This window comes from Onychomys torridus, chromosome 4, assembly GCF_903995425.1.
Source record: "Onychomys torridus chromosome 4, mOncTor1.1, whole genome shotgun sequence".
Lineage (NCBI taxonomy): Eukaryota > Metazoa > Chordata > Mammalia > Rodentia > Cricetidae > Onychomys > Onychomys torridus.
In genome coordinates this window covers 138250954-138270732 of record NC_050446.1, presented here as the reverse complement: position 1 = coordinate 138270732, position 19779 = coordinate 138250954, and the positions used below count along the sequence as shown (strand labels likewise).

General features: G+C 48.1%; 1 protein-coding gene across 2 annotated transcripts in view; it reads left to right on the top strand.

Moving 5' to 3' along the window:
- The window catches only part of Cnbd2 (cyclic nucleotide binding domain containing 2), a 75577-nt gene that overhangs the window by 35109 nt on the left and 20689 nt on the right, over nt 1–19779 (top strand). For both annotated transcript variants that reach the window (XM_036184832.1, XM_036184834.1), the window contains 6 exons: nt 389–442; nt 3190–3353; nt 6795–6951; nt 7392–7543; nt 10764–10902; nt 19364–19478. In XM_036184832.1, the coding sequence (XP_036040725.1) occupies nt 389–442; nt 3190–3353; nt 6795–6951; nt 7392–7543; nt 10764–10902; nt 19364–19478 (781 nt within the window). The remainder of the gene's footprint in view (nt 1–388; nt 443–3189; nt 3354–6794; nt 6952–7391; nt 7544–10763; nt 10903–19363; nt 19479–19779) is intronic.

Sequence of the window (19779 nt, the reverse complement as noted above, 5' to 3'; positions counted from 1 at the left end):
CTTCTATTACGTCTTCCTATGTGTTCTCTTCCCTTTTGCACCTGTCCTTCATCTGGCGGGAGTCTGGGTTGGTTAGTTCACTCCTGAGATCTCTTGTCCTTTTACTGGCACTTTTGTCCCCTTGACTAAATTGACTAAATGGAGTGTTTTCCCTCTTCCTTTTCTCCCTGATTCTTGTTTTTCCCAACTGCCATTTCCTTCTCTCTACCCTCCCTCCACCTTCACAATTCCTTGTTGATGCTGCCTTAGGGCTGAGTAGGGAGTGTGGGGGCAGAGATAACAAAAGGAGGTTTCCCGTGGCTTCCTGTCTGCCACAGTGGCCCAGGTAGACAGAGGGTTTCCAAAGCAGAACTCCAAGGGCGGTTTTACTAATTCTGCGTTCTTTCAGAAAAGGAAGCAGTGCCGGATCACATTTGATACCATGGACTTTGCTGCAGAGGAGGTGTGTGGGTCACGAACTTTGCCCTGTGTGGGGGTCGGGGTGGGTCTGGAGGTGTGTGGGTCACGGACTTTGCCCTGTGTGGGGGTCGGGGTGGATCTGGAGGTGTGTGGGTCACGGACTTTGCCCTGTGTGGGGTCGGGGTGAGTCTGGAGATGTGTGGGGTGCGGACTTTGCCCTGTGTGGGGGTCGGGGTGAGTCTGGAGATGTGTGGGGTGCGGACTTTGCCCTGTGTGGGGTCGGGGTGAGTCTAGAGATGTGTGGGGTGCGGACTTTGCCCTGTGTGGGCATTGGGGTGGGTCTGGAGGTGTGTGGGGTACGGACTTTGCCCTGTGTGGGGTCGGGGTGAGTCTGGAGGTGTGTGGGGTGTGGACTTTTCCCTGTGTGGGGGTCGGGGTGGGTCTGGAGGTGTGTGGGTCACGAACTTTGCCCTGTGTGGGGTCGGGGTGAGTCTGGAGATGTGTGGGGTGCGGACTTTGCCCTGTGTGGGGGTCGGGGTGAGTCTGGAGGTGTGTGGGTCACGAACTTTGCCCTGTGTGGGGGTCGGGGTGGGTCTGGAGGTGTGTGGGGTGCGGACTTTGCCCTGTGTGGGCATTGGGGTGGGTCTGGAGGTGTGTGGGGCGCGGACTTTGCCCTGTGTGGGGTCGGGGTGAGTCTGGAGGTGTGTGGGGTGCGGACTTTGCCCTGTGTGGGGTCGGGGTGAGTCTGGAGGTGTGTGGGGTGCGGACTTTGCCCTGTGTGGGGTCGGGGTGGGTCTGGAGGTGTGTGGGTCTCGGACTTTGCCCTGTGTGGGGGTCGGGGTGGGTCTGGAGGTGTGTGGGGTGCAGACTTTGCCCTGTGTGGGGGTCGGGGTGGGTCTGGAGGTGTGTGGGGTGCGGACTTTGCCCTGTGTGGGGTCAGGGTGGGTCTGGAGGTGTGTGGGGTGCGGACTTTGCCCTGTGTGGGGGTCGGGGTGGGTCTGGAGGTATGTGGGGTGCGGACTTTGCCCTGTGTGGGGTCAGGGTGGGTCTGGAGGTGTGTGGGGTGCGGACTTTGCCCTGTGTGGGGGTCGGGGTGGGTCTGGAGGTGTGTGGGTCACGGACTTTGCCCTGTGTGGGGTCAGGGTGGGTCTGGAGGTGTGTGGGGTGCGGACTTTGCCCTGTGTGGGGGTCGGGGTGGGTCTGGAGGTGTGTGGGTCACGGACTTTGCCCTGTGTGGGGTCAGGGTGGGTCTGGAGGTGTGTGGGGTGCGGACTTTGCCCTGTGTGGGCATTGGGGTGGGTCTGCTCTTCTGTCTGTTTCAGGGTGTAAGAAGCCCTACTCAAAACTGGTTTTAGTTCAGGTCTGCCGGCACTCATGGAAGTAGCCATTCCATTTCTGGTCACAATGATCCTGTCCCCTGGCCCTAGCACACCAACTTACCACTATTTAGCTGAGGAGGTCCAATCCGAGGGAGTTTCTGGGTTTGGACTCACCGGAAATCAGCAGAAAGCAAAACGGAGGATGTGATAGGCCCAGAGAGAGGAGAATTAAACCAGGTGGTGGGAAAGCCTGTGGCCTGTTGGTGAATTCTGGTTTGGCCCTGAGCTCTCCGAGGGATGCTGACAGCATGTCCCCTCCTGTGTTAGATGTCCTTCAAGTGGTAGTCCCACTCTGACAGGAGAAGGTCTTTATGTCTGTGTGGGTCTTTGGGCTGTGTGATGTGGTCCCACGGCTCAAGCATCATTACCTTCCTTTTTTTTTTTTTTTTGAGACAGAATTTCTCTGTATAGCACTGGCTCTCCTGGAACTCACTTTATAGACCAGGCTGGCCTCGAACTCATGGAGATCTGCCTATCTCTGCCTCCCAAGTGCTGGGATTAAAGGTGTGCGCCACCATGCCCAACTTCCTCTCTTCTAACCACCAAATCCTGGATATTAAATTTTTATTTATGTATCAATTTTAATTGTAAAGGAACCTGTCTGATTGTAGGAAGCAGTCACATTCTCACTGGCTCAGACCTGATCTGACCTAGGTCTGTAGTAGCCATTTGGGCTGTTCTCTGAGGAAAGGGGGAGCAGAACTTTCTAACTGGTACTAGTGCTCCAGGGCCCATCCCATGCTCCACCCTCACCCCTTTGGAGGTATGGGTCCTGGTACTTGGCCCTCCTGGACAGTCCAATTTTTCATGCCCCCTCATTGGTGAAACACAGTAAGGAAGTCTTCTAAATTCTGTGTTCCTTCAGTTTTCAGAGTCGATGCCTGATGCTTGGCATGGAAGGGTTACCAAAATTTTGCTTCAATTCATTCAGGGTGAATCAGGGACCTCTCTAACACCACAGAATTCTACAGCTGAGGGACACTCTGTGCATAGGAGTCAAGAAAAGGAAGAGGGTTTCAGAAGGAATATCCTCTGGCACAACCTGTAGCTAGAGACAGTCCAGTGAGTCAGGTCTCATTGGTCCCTACACAGAAGAACGTGTTAGCTGAGACAAGGACGACTCTCCCCCAGTTGTGTTTGTGCTGGAGACCACGAGGTCCTGGAGCAAGGACAGCCCCATACACTGCCTTGGAAGGTGGCCGATCTGTTGATTTTCTGAGTTTCTTCACCAAAATGGGAATGATTCTTGGGATGGATGAAGATGCAGTGAGCTGGGTGTGTAGATACTCACTCTGATGGTTGGCATGCAGCCCTCAGTCCGTGTTAGCTGCAACCATGTGTAGAACAGGCAAGCATACAAGCAAGAATATGGAGAGTTGCTAGCTAGAATCCTCTGACTGTGTCTCCCCAGGGTCACCTCCCTCCAAGGGCCATTTATATCACACAGAAGCAGCCATCCTGGAGGACGGATCAGGAGATCCAGGCCCTCTGCAATGTTCTACAGGTTCTAGATTGCTACCGCAACTATGCAGAGGCCCTGCAGCTGCTCCTGGCCAAGGTCATGCGCTTTGAAAGGTCAGTGAGGCACACAGCCCCTGGCTCCTGGCCTAGGTGGGACTAGGCAGGAGGACCCCAGATGGAGAAGACATGGCAGGTCTTCTGAGTGCTTGTTGCTAAGAGCCGCAGCCTAGCTTAGTCACTTCCTGAGAGTCCTGCAATTACAGTCAAGGAATCTGAAATGATCCGACAGGGGTTCGGAACCGAGCTGGTCCAAATCACACGCTTTTCACATGCAGAAGTGAGGGTCAGAGAGGGAGAACATTCGTCCTAGTCACTGTGTCTTAGTCCATTTTCTGTGACTAGTAATGTACAGTTGGGCTAGTTATAAAGGAAAGAGACTTTTGGCTTACAGTCTGGGTCAAGAGCCAGGACTCACATCTGGAGATGACCTTCCTGGTAGAGCCCCAAGCATCATATGGTGAAAGTCAGGGAGCCTATATAATAATATCCTTCGGTTTTTCTTCTTAAGAAGCTACCAGTATTTGATCGTGAGGGTGCACGCTGCTGATTTAGTTCAGTCCTTTTTTCCCCTTGGCCCTGTAGGTTGAACACACAGTCCTATGCATGCTAAGAACATGCTTTTCCACTAAACTATGCCATTGGCCAAGTTTTATCTAATCCTAATGACTTCCCAGGGGCCTGGGATTAAGTTTTCACTCTCAGTACCTTACAATGGACCAGAAACTCCAGCTAGAGTTTCCAAGGGACAAACTATATTCAAATCAAGTGTGCGCGCACACACACACGCACACACACACACACACACACACACACACACACACACACGGTAAATAAATGAATAAATGTAATGAAAACATAAGGTGAAGAATGACCAGAGCAGGTGGTGGTGACACAACACTTGGATCCCAGTACTCCAGAGGCAGAGGCAGGTGGATCTCCGTGAGTTCGAGGCCAGCCTGGTCTACAAAGTGAGTTCCAGAACAGCCACGGCTGTTACACAGAGAAACCCTGTCTCGAAAAACCAAACCAAACCAAACAAACAAACAAAACAAAACAAATGACCAAGGGAGACACCCTCTGGCCTCCACACGCATTTGCATGTGTACCCACTCCCCACATGTGCACAAGCAAACAAGTGTATACACCTCACACACAAGAAAACATACTACATTTCACGTAATGTTCAAGTTGCAGATTTTTCAAAGAAATGTATTTATCACGTCTTTTTTTTAAAAGATTTATTTATTTGTTATGTACACAGAAGAGGGTGCCAGATCTCATTACAGATGGTTGTGAGCCACCATGTGGGTGCTGGGAATTGAACTCAGGACCTCTGGAAGAGCAGTCGGTGCTATTAACCTATGAGCCATCTCTCCAGCCCAATTTTACTATTTTTAAAGGTGTGTTTTATTTTCAATTGTGTGTGTGTGCTCGGGCTCCTGTGGAGGTCAGAGACTTCAGATCCCCTAGAACTAGAGGTTCCTTGGGCACGATGGCTTGATGGTGAGTCTCACAGAAAGGATGGTATTAGAATAGGTGAGGCCTGGTGTGAGTTAAGTGTTGGCCTCCAAGCCTGACCACCCAAGTTCCCTCCCTTGGGACTCACACAGTGAAGGGAGAGGCAACCCCTGCATGTGGTGCTCTGGCCTCCACACAAACACACACTAATGCAATAGTCACAAAATTACTTTAAGGAGGAGATAGATTTGACAAAAGATGTGTAGACCAGGGCATTCCGGGAAGAGAGACCATTTGCTTTGTTCAAGTCCAGAGGGGAAGAGCAGTTCACTCTTTTCTGTAGAGATTCCATGTTAAAGGAACAAGGAAGGAGGAAAGAAGGGCAGGCCAGCTGAGTGGTGTCGCGAAGGAAGAAAGAAAATGCAGAGCTAGCAGACAATGCCACCTCTGCCCCAGGGTTACTCCAAGAAGCCACTTAACCTTCTGAGCCTTGGAGTTTTCATTAGTGAAGTGATGATGATGGTGAGTGTATTAAGAATAGAGAGATTTGGGGAGAGATAAGCAAAGTGAGGATCATTTAAAGCCTCCTGCTAATTGTTAGTCATTTCTGGGACCAGGAATTAGCTTTTAGACGGACAGACGTCTTCAGCTATAAAGGAAACTCAGCCCCAGGGAAGGCCTTGAGGCTCATCTGAAAAGTCAGTCTCAGCTAGATTTAGCAGGTCAGTGGAAGCAGGACTGTGTCTGCCCTGTTAATCTTCTCTTGCCGGGGATTGAACTTGGGGCCTGGCACTTACGCACTCTTCCTCTGAAGAACATCCCCAGCCCTTTTTTCATATTTTTGTGTTTTGAGACAGGGTCTTACTGAGTTGTCTTGGCTGGCTTTAATCTCACTCTAAGCCCAGGCAAGCCCCGAACAGGAGATCTTCTTGCCTCAGCCTCTTGGTAGCTGGCAGGTCAGGCCCATGTTCCCAGGCCCAGCCTCCCTCCTTGTAATGCTAAGATGTCATAGCTCCTAATGCCCGCCTGCAGTCTGACTCAGAGAGGGAAAGAGCATCTCTTGGGTCAGGCTTGGGATTTTTCCTTCTTTCTTTCCTCCTTTATTTGCTTCCATTGGATTGGCTTTGCCTAGAATCATCAGTGTGGGGATTGGGGATTTATCTCAGTTGTAGAGTCCTTGCCTAGCAAGGCCCTGGGTTCAATCCTCACCTCGGCAGAGGCAGGCAGATTTCTGTGAGTTCAAGGCCAGCTTGGTCTATAGAGCAAGTTCCAAGACAGGCTCCAAAGCTACACAGAGCTTTTGACTCCAAAAAACCAAAAATAAAAAATAATAATAGAGAGACAGACAGACAGAGACACACAGAGAGAACTGCTAACAAATCCTATTTGCCCTAGGCTTGGATGTCTGTGCCCTAAGTTGGGTAGAGAGCAGCTAGAGAGATGATGCCTCTTTCTCTCTCTCCTTAAATTGGGAAGGGCACGCGCAACACCTGTGTGGAGGTCAGGGGACAACTTGAGGGAACGAGTTCTCTCTTTCCATCACACGGGTCCTTGATAACAAGCTTGAGTTATCAGGTTTGGCATCTAGAGCTCCCACCGGCCAACAGCCCCACCAACCCCTTCATCTGTCTCTTCCCAGACTCGTCACTGTAGTTCACAGACAAGAGAAAGAGGAGGTGACCCGCTGAGAGTCACACAGCCACGTGCAGAACCAGAATTGGGGTCCTGGTGTGACTCTAAAGCCACTGCTTACCACTGTTCCGTCTCTCCACATGTCCGCTGTGCTGGACATCCCTTTCATCACATGCACTCAGGAGCACTCACAGGTGCTCAGCTTAACCAACAGTGAGGCAGACTGAAGCCGCCGCCTCAGCATAACTGAGGCAGGAGACTGGCTAGGTGTGAGGGAAGGGTCCAGAGAGACAGGCTGGGGCTGGCCGTTCTGAAGCTTCTTACCCCAGGGTTGTGCCTTCATGTCCCAGAGCACACAGCCCTGAGTCCGGAGCAATTCTTACTCAGAAGTCAAACCTTTCCCAGGTTTGGCCGCAGGCGTGTGATCGTCAAGAAGGGGCAGAGAGGCAATAGTTTTTATTTCATCTATCTGGGCACGGTTGCCGTGACCGAGGATGAAGATGGGAGCAGTGCCTTCCTGGACCCTCACCCAACGCTGCTGCGCAAGGGTGGCTGTTTTGGGGTAAGTCGGGGAAGGGCCTCACTTCCTGGGCTGGGGGTGGGGTATGACAGGACTCCTGCTCCAACCCTTATCCAAGCCCTGCCCGCCTTAGCCTCTGTGCGTGTCACTGGCCCACGTGCACCCCCGGGCTCTTACCTGTCAAACGCTGATGAGTTGGACTACACAATGGCCAAAGCTGACCTCTTCACCTGATACTTAAGGAGTATAGTCCCTGTTTTGCTCCATAGACATAGGGGTGCCATAGACTCCACAGAGAGGCCTTTCCAGCTCCCCCTCTTCCTCTGGCCTGGAGCAGACCTTTTTTCCACAAACAATAGATAAAGGGAGTGTGTAGTGGTAGGGTGGGGGTGAGTGGGAGTATGGAAGGGGCCCTCGGTGGGGAGGTGGGTGCAGGACTGGGTGTGGCCTCACACTTGCCCTTGTCCCTGTTCACCCACCAGGAAATGGGCCTTCTGAGCACTTCAGTAAGGAGAGCCACAGTGGTCTGCATGGAGGAAACAGAGTTCCTGGTTGTCGACCGGGAGGATTTCCTTGCAAATAAGCTGGACGATGAAGTCCAGAAGGAAACTCGCTATCGGTACAATTTTTTTAGGTAACTCCACCTCATTCGAGATCTCTCCTCTTCCTTGTGTTTGGCTGTGCCCGTGGTTGGAGACATTCTGACGGCCTGAGGTGCCCTAACATACCCACTCCCACCCAACTTCTCTCTCTAGCCAGATCCAGGTATGCCTTCAGATCTCGGCTGAAGTGTCTCTCCCCATGGAACAGGAGAACACAGGAGTAGCTAACACATACTGAGCGCTTGCCAGGCAGGGTGCTAGTGCTTTGTACTTGTTTCACACCTAGTCTTATGTGCTGTCCCACGAGGTTGTCCCTTTTATTTTCCTCAGTGTGTAGATGAGAGTATCAGGGCTCAGGATGATGGCATGTCTAATTTCAAAGTAACAGGGTCTCAACATCCAATTTTACTAATGTACTCCCTCTGTTCTCACCCCAGATAGGCAGGGTGCCCCATCTACCATTCTGTTGTGTCCCGTGTCTCTTACAAACCCTATCCATCCTGTGACTCTCCGTTGTGTGGTCATTCCCTCATAGTTTGCATGCCATGGCTGACAGCAGTGTGCCAACAGGGACCAGATTTGGCCACCATTGTAATCTGCTGTCAGAGTGCTAAGCTTACATGATATTCTGCTGTGGGATGGTCTGTATGTCAAATGTGTTGCTCTGATTGTTTAAAATAAGTAAAGTGCTGATTGGCCAGTAGCCAGGCAGGAAGGATAGGGTAGGCGGGACAAGGAAGAGGGGAAGGCTGGGAAGAGACACTGCTAGCCGCTGCCATGAGAAGCAACATGTAAAGACACCGGTAAGCCATAAGCCATGTGGCAAAGTATAGACTAACAGAAATGGGTTAATTTAAGATAGAAAAAGTAGATAACAAGAAGCCTGCCACGGCCATACAGTTTGTAAGCAATATAAGTCTCTGTGTGTTTACTTGGTTGGGTCTGAGTGACTGTGGGACTGGCTGGTGAGAGAGATTTGTCCTGACTGTGGGCCAGGCAGGAAATCACTAACTACAATATTCATCAAATAAATGTTAACCAACGAATCTGCGCTGGATGGAGGATGCAGCCTCTGTGGCTGAGCCTGGGAGACAGCATCCCTGAGAGGGTGGAGCTCAGAAAGGCAGGGGAGTCTGAGAGGAGCACAAATGTGGGTCTGACACTAGCCTCAGCTCTTAGGCTTATTCAAAGGAAAATTCCGGGTTGGGGATTTAGCTCAGTGGTAGAGCACTTGCCTAGCAAGCTCAAGGCCCTGGGTTCGATCCTCAGCTCCACATACAAAAAAAAAAAAAGGAAAATTCCATGGATAATTAAATTTAGTGGAGCTTATTTGAACAGAGCAAAGCAAAGCAAAATAAGGAATTATGTATATAGCTCTCAGAATCAAAGCAAATTCTGAGCATCCCAACTAGGCACTTGATCTGATGCAATATGAGCTATGAAAGAGGACTGTATTATTACGGCCTAGTTAGTAGTGTGTTATAGTTCAGTTGTTTGTGGTTTAGCAGCTCCCTGTTCAGAAGCTTTACAAGCCACAGCTCATTGCTATGATTGTATCAGTTTGTTCTGGGCCTAGGACATGGGCCCACCTCAAATCCACACCCTCGGGTTCTAAGGTAAGTTGAGGTAGAGCTTCAAATCTTGGGTTTTAGTCTCTTGCTTCATGAAATGGGGATGATGAGGTCTCTCTCTAGACTTTAAGAGGGGATGAAGTGATGGGGATAGGGCCCAGTGCATGGCGCACAGTAGGTGCTATGTTCTTCTGGGCATGTTCCTCTCTGAAGCAGGAATCTTAACAGGTCTTATTAATAAGAACAAACCTGAGGCCAGTTATTGGAGTGAATGATGGAAGATCAGAGAAGCAGAACAAGCCACAGCTTCCTCACCTTGCCAGTTCCTCAGCTGATTTTGTTTCCTCAGACTACATGCTTCTATGTCCTCATCCCAATGGGTCTCAGCTGAACTGTGCTGCTCCAAAGCCTAAAAGCTTAACCAGCCAAATGCTTCTAGTTTCTGGTCTTCACGCCTTACACAATCTTTCCCTTTCTGCCTCCACTCCCTGGGATTAAAGGTTGGGTTTCTGGGATTAAAGGCTGTGTCACCTTGCCTAGCTGTTTCTAAAGTGGCCCTGAACTCAGAGATCTGGCTAGCTCTGACTCCCAAGTGCTGGGATTAAAGGCATGCACCACCACTGCCCAACTTCTGCTATGGCTTGCTCTTCCCATTTTCTTTCTTTCTTTCTTTCTTTCTTTCTTTCTTTCTTTCTTTTTTTTTTTTTTTTTTTTTGGTTTTTTTGAGACAGGATTTCTCTGTGTAGCTTTGCGCCTTTCCTGGATCTTGCTTGGTAGACCAGGCTGGCCTTCTAACTCACAAAGATCCGCCTGCCTCTGCCTCCCAAGTGCTGGGATTACAGGCGTGCGCCACCACCGCCCGGCTCTCTTCCCATTTTCTAGCCACCATTTGTGGCTCTGTGTCTAGTGGCTGTTCTGTTCTCTGACCCCAGATAAGTTTATTAGGGTGCACAATATTGTGGGAAACAATACCACCACACTCCTCCTCCTTTCTAGATACCCTTCTGAGGTCAGGGTGTGGACCCTGTTCCCATATGATGCTCAGAAGTGAACTCAGTGTATTTGATGCATGAGCCAACTTGAGTTAACCAGCTCAGTCAACCTGAGTCCATGTTAGAACTGAGGGAAACCTATCATTGTTAGCAGCCCCATGAAGCCACCAAACAGAGGAGGTAGCTTGTGACTCATGGTGCGTGAGGTCAGAGAAGAGATGGCTGCTTTGTAGTGAGCCTTTAAACAATTCCAAAAGATTCCAGACATCTCGCCTCTCCCCAGGCTCTGAGCTAAATGTTCGAAGCTTACTGTCCAGAGGCAGTTAGAGGTTTGTGAAAGCTCCAGGACCAAAAGTTAGGGCAGGACCCCTTGGCTGGGAACCAAGTAGCCAGTGTGCTGAAGCAAGCAACTACCTGAGCTCACCTTCCTTTCTATGGGAAGAGCCAGAATCGTAGGGTGTAGGAGAAATGGAGTCAGAAAGAAGATTCCCGGATGGCGGAGCAGCGACAGGGAGGGGGCCACTCAGCTGAAGAGGAAGGCCTTGAGGAAATGCAGGATGCTGACCGTAGACTGGGGTGACGTGGTTCTCTCACCCCAGGCATTTTCTCAAGAGTCAAAGAACAAGGCCCCTTTCTGGAACCTTCTAATACTGGGTGATAAATTCTAATAGGCTTCCCTCTTCCCCCAGGAAGTTGGACCTGTTCCAGTCTTGGTCTGATGAGAAACTCTGGCAGATAGTAGCTTTGGGAAGGCTGGAGAAGTTCTCACATGGACAGCTGGTGATAAAAGACTTTGTGGATTCGTCCTTTGTCACATTTATCTGCAAGGTGAGCGTCTGAGCAGGGAGCAAAGCTGGGAAGAGTAGGTCCAACTCAAAGCCAGGCAGACATGGTCCGAGCCAGTTCTGCAATAGACGCAGCTTGTGTCCTTTCCTGACCCTCCACGTGCCAATTTAAGGTCTGCAAAACAGGGCATGCTTGCCTCAGAGGGTTGTGGGAGTTTTGGGACACACAGCGTGACCCTGTTGTTGGGGGTAGAGATGGGAATGCATATCAAATGTTGGAAACTATGTGTAGGACCTAACTCTCTATGGACTACATCTTTCTCTACATACATTTTTATATTCAGATTTATAAGTTAGGCACAGTAAGAGATTAAGTTATCATAAAGTGGAACTGTTATATACCGAAATACTATATCCTCACCCTTTTTGTGATGATGTAAGATGAAATATAAAGAAGATAATTTATAGCCTTTCTTTGGCATATTTGTTTCACAAAATCACAATTTTTGTGTTTGGGACCACTGTTAAGTAAAATAAAGTTACCTGACCATAGCACTGTGGTACTACAACAGTTGAGCTGATAAGAGAGAGCTATAAAGTGCCTCACAAGTAGGTAGCACATACAGTATGGATACATTGGCCATGGTTCACGTCCCAGGCAGAACAGTAGGCTGACTACTCAGAAGGGTGCACAACTTCAAACCTAAAGTTTGTATATTTCTGAAGCTTCCCACTTGATATCTTAGTCTGGTAGACCATGGTTGACCATAGCTAAATTCTTGTTTATGTTTCACATATTGTGTCTCATTTTGGTCTCACAGTAACCTCCCAAAGATTGGTAGGGCCCTCATTCTCATTTAACAGAAGAGTAAACTGAGGCACAAGACTATGAAATGTCTGTCCAATGTCACAGAGTTGGGGTGAGAGGCAAGGTTCACTTCGGGTCTATCTGACTACAAAGCCCTTCCAGAACTGGCATTGGAGTTGACCTGCCGGTTCCTTACACTGTAAGTCACCAGAGAGATTTGGTGCATTTTTGTCAAGTTGTGTTGGTCCAGGATGTGAATGGATACAATGTTGGAGAAGATGTTTTCTGTATCTCCTCCACTGGATCTGGCCCATAGCCAAAGTTGTCAATGCCAAGTGCCAAGGGATGGGTGTATGTGAATGATCTCCAAGGACTGGGGAAGGGGAAGCTGCAAGTCTGGAGGCTTTAAGGAGCCTCCTGAAGGAGGTGAAAGGAAGATGAACCTCAAGTGTTGAGCCCATAGATCAAAGGAATGCACAAGATTGACATGACTGGAACGGACTTGTATGGGCTGGCCCGAGCCGAGGGTTTCATTTTCAGGCACTTTATGAGTTGGTAACACAATACTTACTTTTTACTTAATTGTTTTGTTAACAATAACTGCATCTATAGACATCTTAGAGTACTTGCATGGGAGACACAGGGTAACAGCTGCAGCTCTTTTGGATTCATGCAGCTCCTGCAAGCTGCTCCAGAACTCTTCCGTCAAAAGCAGAGCTGAAAACTGGTCTGGTTCATTCTGTGGAATCGCAACACAATGCCTCTTCCTGTCCAAGCCTTGAGTCACTGCTGAAGATACTAACAGAGAGCCTCGGTGTGCTGCAGTCCCACAGCATGAAACAAATGCATTTGTCCTTACCGAGGAGGAAACAGAAGTGCATAGTGTCACTGCAGAATGGGGGACCAAGGACAGGGCTTATCTGTGGGAGATTACTCACGGTAACCTATCTTGCACAGACTTTGGAACAGTAATGACGTTGGTGATTATACAGTAAAAGGTCACCTCAATGGGGAATAGAAAATTAAGATGGGGCTGGCCATGGTGGTGCACACCTTTAATCTTAAGAGGAGCTTGCTGCTAAGCCTGATGAACTGAGTTCAGTCCTTGGAATTCACACGGTGGAAGGAGAGAATCAACTCCTGAAAGTTGATCTTTGACCTCCACAGTTGTGCTGTGGCATGTGGCCCTCTATTATCCGAGTCACTGAGGAATTCACAACCCTTGACAAGCATGGGTGAGAGCTGCAAGAAGTCTCAGTTTACTGACCGTCGTTCCTGGGCGCCTGAGTGGTCAAAGACACATGGTGGAGGTGGATGAGACTTTGATTACACTCACTAGGGAAATGCCGCCTTCGGTTTCTCTTGTCAAATCCTGTCTGGTCTGGTGAGGATGGATTAGTGCGGAGTTCAGACAGCATCATCAAAATCGCTGAGAATCGGTGGGCTATCTGTAATTCCTATAGTGTGCATATTTGATTCTGCAGAGTGGTCTTGAGGTGGGCTATCTAATTTCTGTAGTGTGCATATTTGATTCTGCAGAGTGGTCTTGAGGTGGGCTATCTGTAATTCCTATAGTGTGCATATTTGATTCTGCAGAGTGGTCTTGAGGTGGGCTATCTGTAATTTCTGTAGTGTGCATATTTGATTCTGTAAAGTGGTCTTGACACACTCTATTTGCTGTGCTGAGGACTGAACCTGGGGCCCTTCACAAAAGTGGGTAAGGGATTGATCGCTGAGATATATCCCCACCCCCTTTTAAAGGTGAGTTTTTATTAGTTGTACGTTTTCATATTTGTTTTATTTTGGAGACAGAGTCTCCCTCTGTAGCCCAAGGTGGCCTTGAACTCTTCATCCTCCTGTTTCTAACTCGTCAGTGCTGGGAGTACATGTGCCCCACAGCTGGCCTGAAGGTAGTAGCATTTATGTACAGAATGAACATGTAAATGTGTATTTTCCCTGTTGTTAACCTTAGTAGCGCCACTAGGGGGAGTGTTGTTCTTCAGGGCCAGGCCCAGGGGGAAGAATTCAGTCTGACCAACAGGGAGCAAAAAGGGATTTATTGCAGGCTGTTAAGTAGGTAGCAAATTAGTGGAGAGATGGAGGAGTGTGGGAACCTGCAGAAACAGATCCTAACTGCAAAAACCTGACACTCAGGCCAAAGGGGAAGCCACTCCCCCGCCAGTGCCGGAGTAATCAAGTGTATCCACTTGATCCAACCCAGAACCAGGCTCATTAAGTGCATCGATCAATGGGGCCCAAAGAGCCCCAGGACCTTTGCTCCCAGGAGCTGAAATTGAAGTGACTAGTTCCAGTCCCTACACATTCAAAAGGGCTGGATTAAATTTCTTGTTCTCTGGAGCACTGAGATTACAGGACCGGGCATCAATACCACCATGGCCAGCTGGGATGCCTTTTGTTGTTTTCATCTGTAAAATGGGACCGTTGAATTCATAAAGCCTTGAGATAAGAACTAGTTTAATAATCAGAATAGTTTTTTTAAAATGTAGACTAGAGAGAGGCTTAAGCAGTTAAGAGCATGTACCTCTCTTACAAAGGACCTGTGAGGGGTTCCAGTGCCCACAGAGGGTGGCTCACAGCCACCTGTAACTCCAGCTCCAGGGAATCTGATACACTCTTCTAGCCTCAGTCAGCAACTGCATTCACACACACACACACACACACACACACACACACACACACATACACACACACACACACACACACACACACACCCCTACCTCTGCATATATGCCTGTGTGTGCAATTAAAAATAGTAAGATAAACCTTTAAAAAATAACTTTTTAAGCACATGCTTCCTTGGTTAATGTTCATCCACCAATCTGTGGCTTCTAAAGGCGGTGCAGCCCAGTCAGCACCCACGTTCAGGAGCTCATGAGAAACACAAATTCTGCCAGCCACAGTGGCAGCTTGATGTAATCACACCACTGGGAGGGAGACCAAGCATTCAGGGTCATCCTCAACTTATCTGGGGAGTTCAAGGTCAGTGTGAGCTATAAGACAGTGCTTCAAAAAGTAAAAAACAAGTCCAGAAAACAACAAAGGTGTCAGCCAGGTGCAGTGCTGGACGCCTGCATTCTTGCAGTCCAAGCACTTGGGATGCTAAGGTGGGAGAATTGCCTCAAAACTGAGGCCAGCCGGGGCCACATAGAGTTTCAGGCCAGACTCCTTGTGTTGGACAGTCTATGGGTCTTAACAACTATTTGGTGACCTGTATCCAACCATAATTGTACTAGCCTAAAACCTCCCTATCTCAACTTTGCCTCCCCCATTCCCTCCAGCCAGAAATCTTAGGTCTGTTTTTATTGTCTCTACAGCTTTGCCTTTTCTAGAATGACATAGGTTGGGATCCTAGAGTATATTGCCTTTCAGATTTGACTTTTACTTAAAAGTTTACATTTAAGAAATTTTTGTCTCTTGAATTGATTTCTTTTTAGTGTTGAATAATATTTTATTGTCAAGATGTACCATAATTATTTCCCCATATATATTTATTTATATTATGTATATGTATATATATGAAAATTCTCAAGCCTCCCACCCCAGCTATCCAAAAGTCCAAGAAGGAAGGCTGGTAGTTGACAAAGCGAGGATTCTGAAGCATGCTAGAGTACTTTTTTAAAAGGGAAACTCCTGTCTTTCCCTAAAGATTGGTTCACCATAAAACCTGCACGGAAGTGAGTGACCCTCCAGGGGACGTAATACAGAGGCCACAGTGTGGCTGTAGGCAGGGCCCCTGGGCCAGCAGTGGAGTTCACTCTGTTCCTTACGGTGTTTTACTAAAGTCTGGCCTTTCATGTGAAGGTTTATGTAACAATTCTCATCTGTGGCTCTGAGAATTTAGAAGAGGCAACCACACACCAGATCCTGTGTGTCTTCTAGCTGGAATGAGGCGCCCCTGCTCTTCTGAAGGGACTGCTCTGTTTGCTCGCTGTTCTTTGCTATGTAGCTGGCTCTTTGCCTGTTCCTTGTACTTCCTCAGCAGCCTGACTCCTGTGCTTCCTGAGGATGAAGCCAGCCGCCAGTGGTTGATTTCTTGTAAGGGAGGTTGGGGAATAGGATTCCCACTGGTATCTCAAACACAATTAATGCCCGTAATCAATCCATTCCGGGCCACTCGGGACACATGGTCGAACTTCTCTCTGCAAGAATCGGATGCAATAAAAAGGCTTATGAGAGACTTTTCCAAAAGGAATACTCATTTCTCTCTCATCTGCAGTTCTTGGGTGAGAAGCGTTTGTTGAATGAAACCCCAAGGACAGTGCCTGGCAAACAGCAAGGACTTATTAGATGTCTGTTCCTTCCAGTAGTAGTTTTTAAGCTCAACCCGTCTGTGTCTCTTAAAGTTCCTATTAAGAGGCAAAAGATTTCTATAAAGATAGGAAATAAAAGGAATTTAGCAGTTGTTTCTGGTGCTGAGATTCAAGCCTGAGACCTCATGAATGCTACAACTGCTTTGTTCCTGTTTCTTCTTGATTCAGGGTATCCCATGCTGACCTCAAACTTGAAATCCTCCTGCCTCAGCCTTGGTTGTGCTGAGCCTACAGTGCGTGCTGCCACTCTTGGCCCGGAGACTCATATCTGATGCAAACTCCCAGGATCAGAAGAACAGGAGAAGGGAATGCTGGGAGTTCAAGTTTTTACTCTGATCATCACAAGCCTCCTTTCTAAGGAAACGGATCTAAGCAAATAAGTAGGCTGTGTCCAAGTTAAAGATGGAAAGTCCTACCCCACTACCTGCCCAGGGAGCTGCCTGAGTAAGAATTAAAAGATACGTTGGGGGGCTGGAGAGATGGCTCAGAGGTTAAGAGCACTGGCTGCTCTTCCAGAGGTCCTGAGTTCAATTCCCAGCAACCACATGGTGGCTCACAACCATCTGTAATGAGATCTGGCGCCCTCTTCAGGCTTGCAGGGGCACATGCAGACAGAACACTGTATATGTAATAAGTAAATAAATCTTAAAAAAAAAAAAAAAAAAAGAGGTGGTGCCGCACACATTTAATCCCAGCACTGGGGAGATATGGAGGGATGGATCTTTGTGAGTTCAAGGCCAGCCTGATCTACAGAGCGAATTCCAGGGCAGCCAGGACTACACAGAGAAACCCTGTCTCCAAAAATAAACAAACAAAACCAAACAAAAAGAGTTAAAGATGCATGTTGGAGTAGCTTGCTGTTCAGGGCATAGACAATCACTGCAAATGGATTACACTGTCATTTTTTTCCTTAGGTCTAGAAGTAAGCCTAAGTCTATAGGTTTAGCATAGGAGAGGAGGGAAGACAATAGCTCTCCTAATTTTATCCCGAGTTTTCTACTTATTGTGCGTTAACTGGAACTGAGCATTTCCACTCCCAGAATAGGGGACTTTGGAAAGGTGGAGGACTGTGTGTTTTTAATTGGGGGCTTTGCTGTGTTGAACAAAATAAAAGTTATAGATAATGCTGACAAATCAGAAACAGCCAGATCTGAATCTTTTAGAAAATGTTTTCTGGGGCCTGGAGAGCTGGCTCTGTAGTTAAGAGCACTGGCTGCTCTTGCCGAGGGCCTGGGTTCAGTTCCCAGCACCCACATCAGGCAGCTCACACCTGCCTACAGCTCCAGTTCCAAGGGATCAGATGACATCATCTGGTCTCCTAGGGTACCTGCATATGCGAATACAGACAAGCAGGTACACACCCATAAAACGATATAAACATAAAACTGTCTTCTTGAGTGTAACTTATGCAGTAGAATTGCCAATCTGAACTATTTCTCTTGATGAATATGAAACCTGGCAAGTATCAACCAAATTGACATATTGAACATTTCCAGCCTCCAGAAGACAGCCTTGTGCCCTTTCTCGGACAAAATTCCCCCAAAGACACTCCTATTACAATATCATCACAGGTTACTTTTGAGATTTATTTCATGTGTGTGGGTGTTTTGCCTGCATGTGTGTCTGTGCACCATATATGTACAGTGCCTGTGGAGGTCAGAAGAGGGTGTTGGATCCCTGGAACTGGAGTTTTACAGATAGGTGATTGTTAGCTGCCATATAGGTGCTGGGAATCGACCCCAGGTCTTCTGGAAAAGCAGTGTTCTTAACCTCTGAGCTGCCTCTCTAGCTCCACCACAGAGTACTTTTACCTCATATAAATGGAATAGCTTTAGTACAGACATCTGATATTTTTCACTCAACTGTATGTTGAGGAGAGACAAGAGCATGCCTTTGGATTCCCTGGTCTGGGAGTCTAGTGAATCTGAGAGCTCCAAGCTCAGTGAGAAACTGTCTCAGAAAAATAAGGTAGAGGGCTGGGGATTTAGCTCAGCGGTAGAGCGCTTGCCTAGCAAGCGAGAGGCCCTGGGTTCAAAAAAAAAAAAAAGGTAGAGAATCACACACACACATACACACATACACACACACACACACACACACACACACACACACACACACAAATATGTACACACATACAAATAAAGAATTAGCATAGAATAATGTTCTAAGCAATAATATAGAATCATATGTTTGACCTGATGCGTAACTGGGGTTTCTTTTTGTTTGTTTGTCTTTTGAGACAAACTCTCACTATATAGCCCTGGATGGCCTGGAATTTGCTACGTAGATGAGGCTGGCCTAGAACTCACAGAGATCTGCCTGCCTCTGCCTCCTAAGTGCCTGCACTAAGGGTGTACCACCACACCTCCTCCTCCTCCTCCTCTTCTGTCTTTGCTTTAATATACATTTGCACCTGCTAGAGTTACCTGAGGGGTAAACGTCATCCTTGGGAACCTAGGTAATTTTTTTTTTTGCTTTTTTTTAAAAGGGGTTTTCGTTTTTTGTTTTGTTGTTGTTGTTGTTGTTTAATGTATATGAGTATCTTGCCCGTATGTATATAAGTGCACCATGTGTGTGCCTGGTGTCTGCAGAGACCAGAAGAGGGCATCAGATCCTTTGGAACTGGAATTACATACAGCTGGTTGTGAACTGCAGTGTGGGTGCTGGAGACTGAGCCTGGCTTACCCGGAAGAGCAGCCAGTGTTCTCAACTAAGCCATCTCTCTAGCTCCTCGGGTATAACTGCAGTGTAATTATAAAAGTCGCTGGGCGGTGGTGGCACACACACGCCTTTAATCCCAGCACTCAGGAGACAGAGACAGGTGGATCTCTGAGTTTGAGTCCAGCCTGGTCTACAGAGCGAGTTCCAGGATGTCCAGGGCTACACAGAGAAATTCTATCTTGAAAAACTAAAATATCTATCTGTCTGTCTATCTGTCTATCTGTTATCTATCTGTCTATCTATCTGTCTGTCTGTCTGTCTATCTATCTCCTGTCTGTCTGTCTATATATCTATCTATTTATATAATATGTGTATATATACACACATACATGTATGTCAGGGAACATCAGTATCAACAGGATGTGTAACCTGAAGTTGACAGCGCAGCCAGCTGTCTCATCATTGTATCATCGGTGGTGGCTTTTGTCTGTATCATTGTTATGTATAGCTTTTATACTTCTTTAGGGGTTTGAGTTTTTATGAGACGATAACATTTTTATGAAGGACAACACATGGAATGACATGCATTAAGCAACTACAACAAAACGGGATTAGGTCAGGTAGATATAGAGCTTCCTTTCAAAGCCTGGCCTGCCTGGCGTGTCCAGGTTTAACCCTTGGCTTGTGTTCCTCTGTATGTCCAGGGCAGCTGTGAGATCCTGCGCATGTTAGACCTGGGGTCCTCCAGTTCCTATTACAAGTGGGTCTGGCAGCAGCTGGAGCTGTTGGACCACAAACCTCTGGGAGTTCACCGCAACGGTAAGTCACATGGCCACAGCTGGCAGTTGAAGGCACAGCTGGCAGGGGGAAAGATATGTCCCCTGGGCCCCGTCCTGGTTCCAGTCCCCAGTCCATAGAATTGTGGACAGCGGAGCTCGAAGGGGCAAACAGGAGGTTTGCTTTGACCCTCCTCTTCTGCCAACTTGAAGAACCTGATCCTTGGCCCTGCCTGCCCACGGCTCCCTCCCTCCCTCTGGATCTTTCCATGCAAGCACCTACTCATGTCTCCTACACCCCCACCCCTGTCTTCTCCCCGCTCGCTTCTGTCTTTCACATCTTA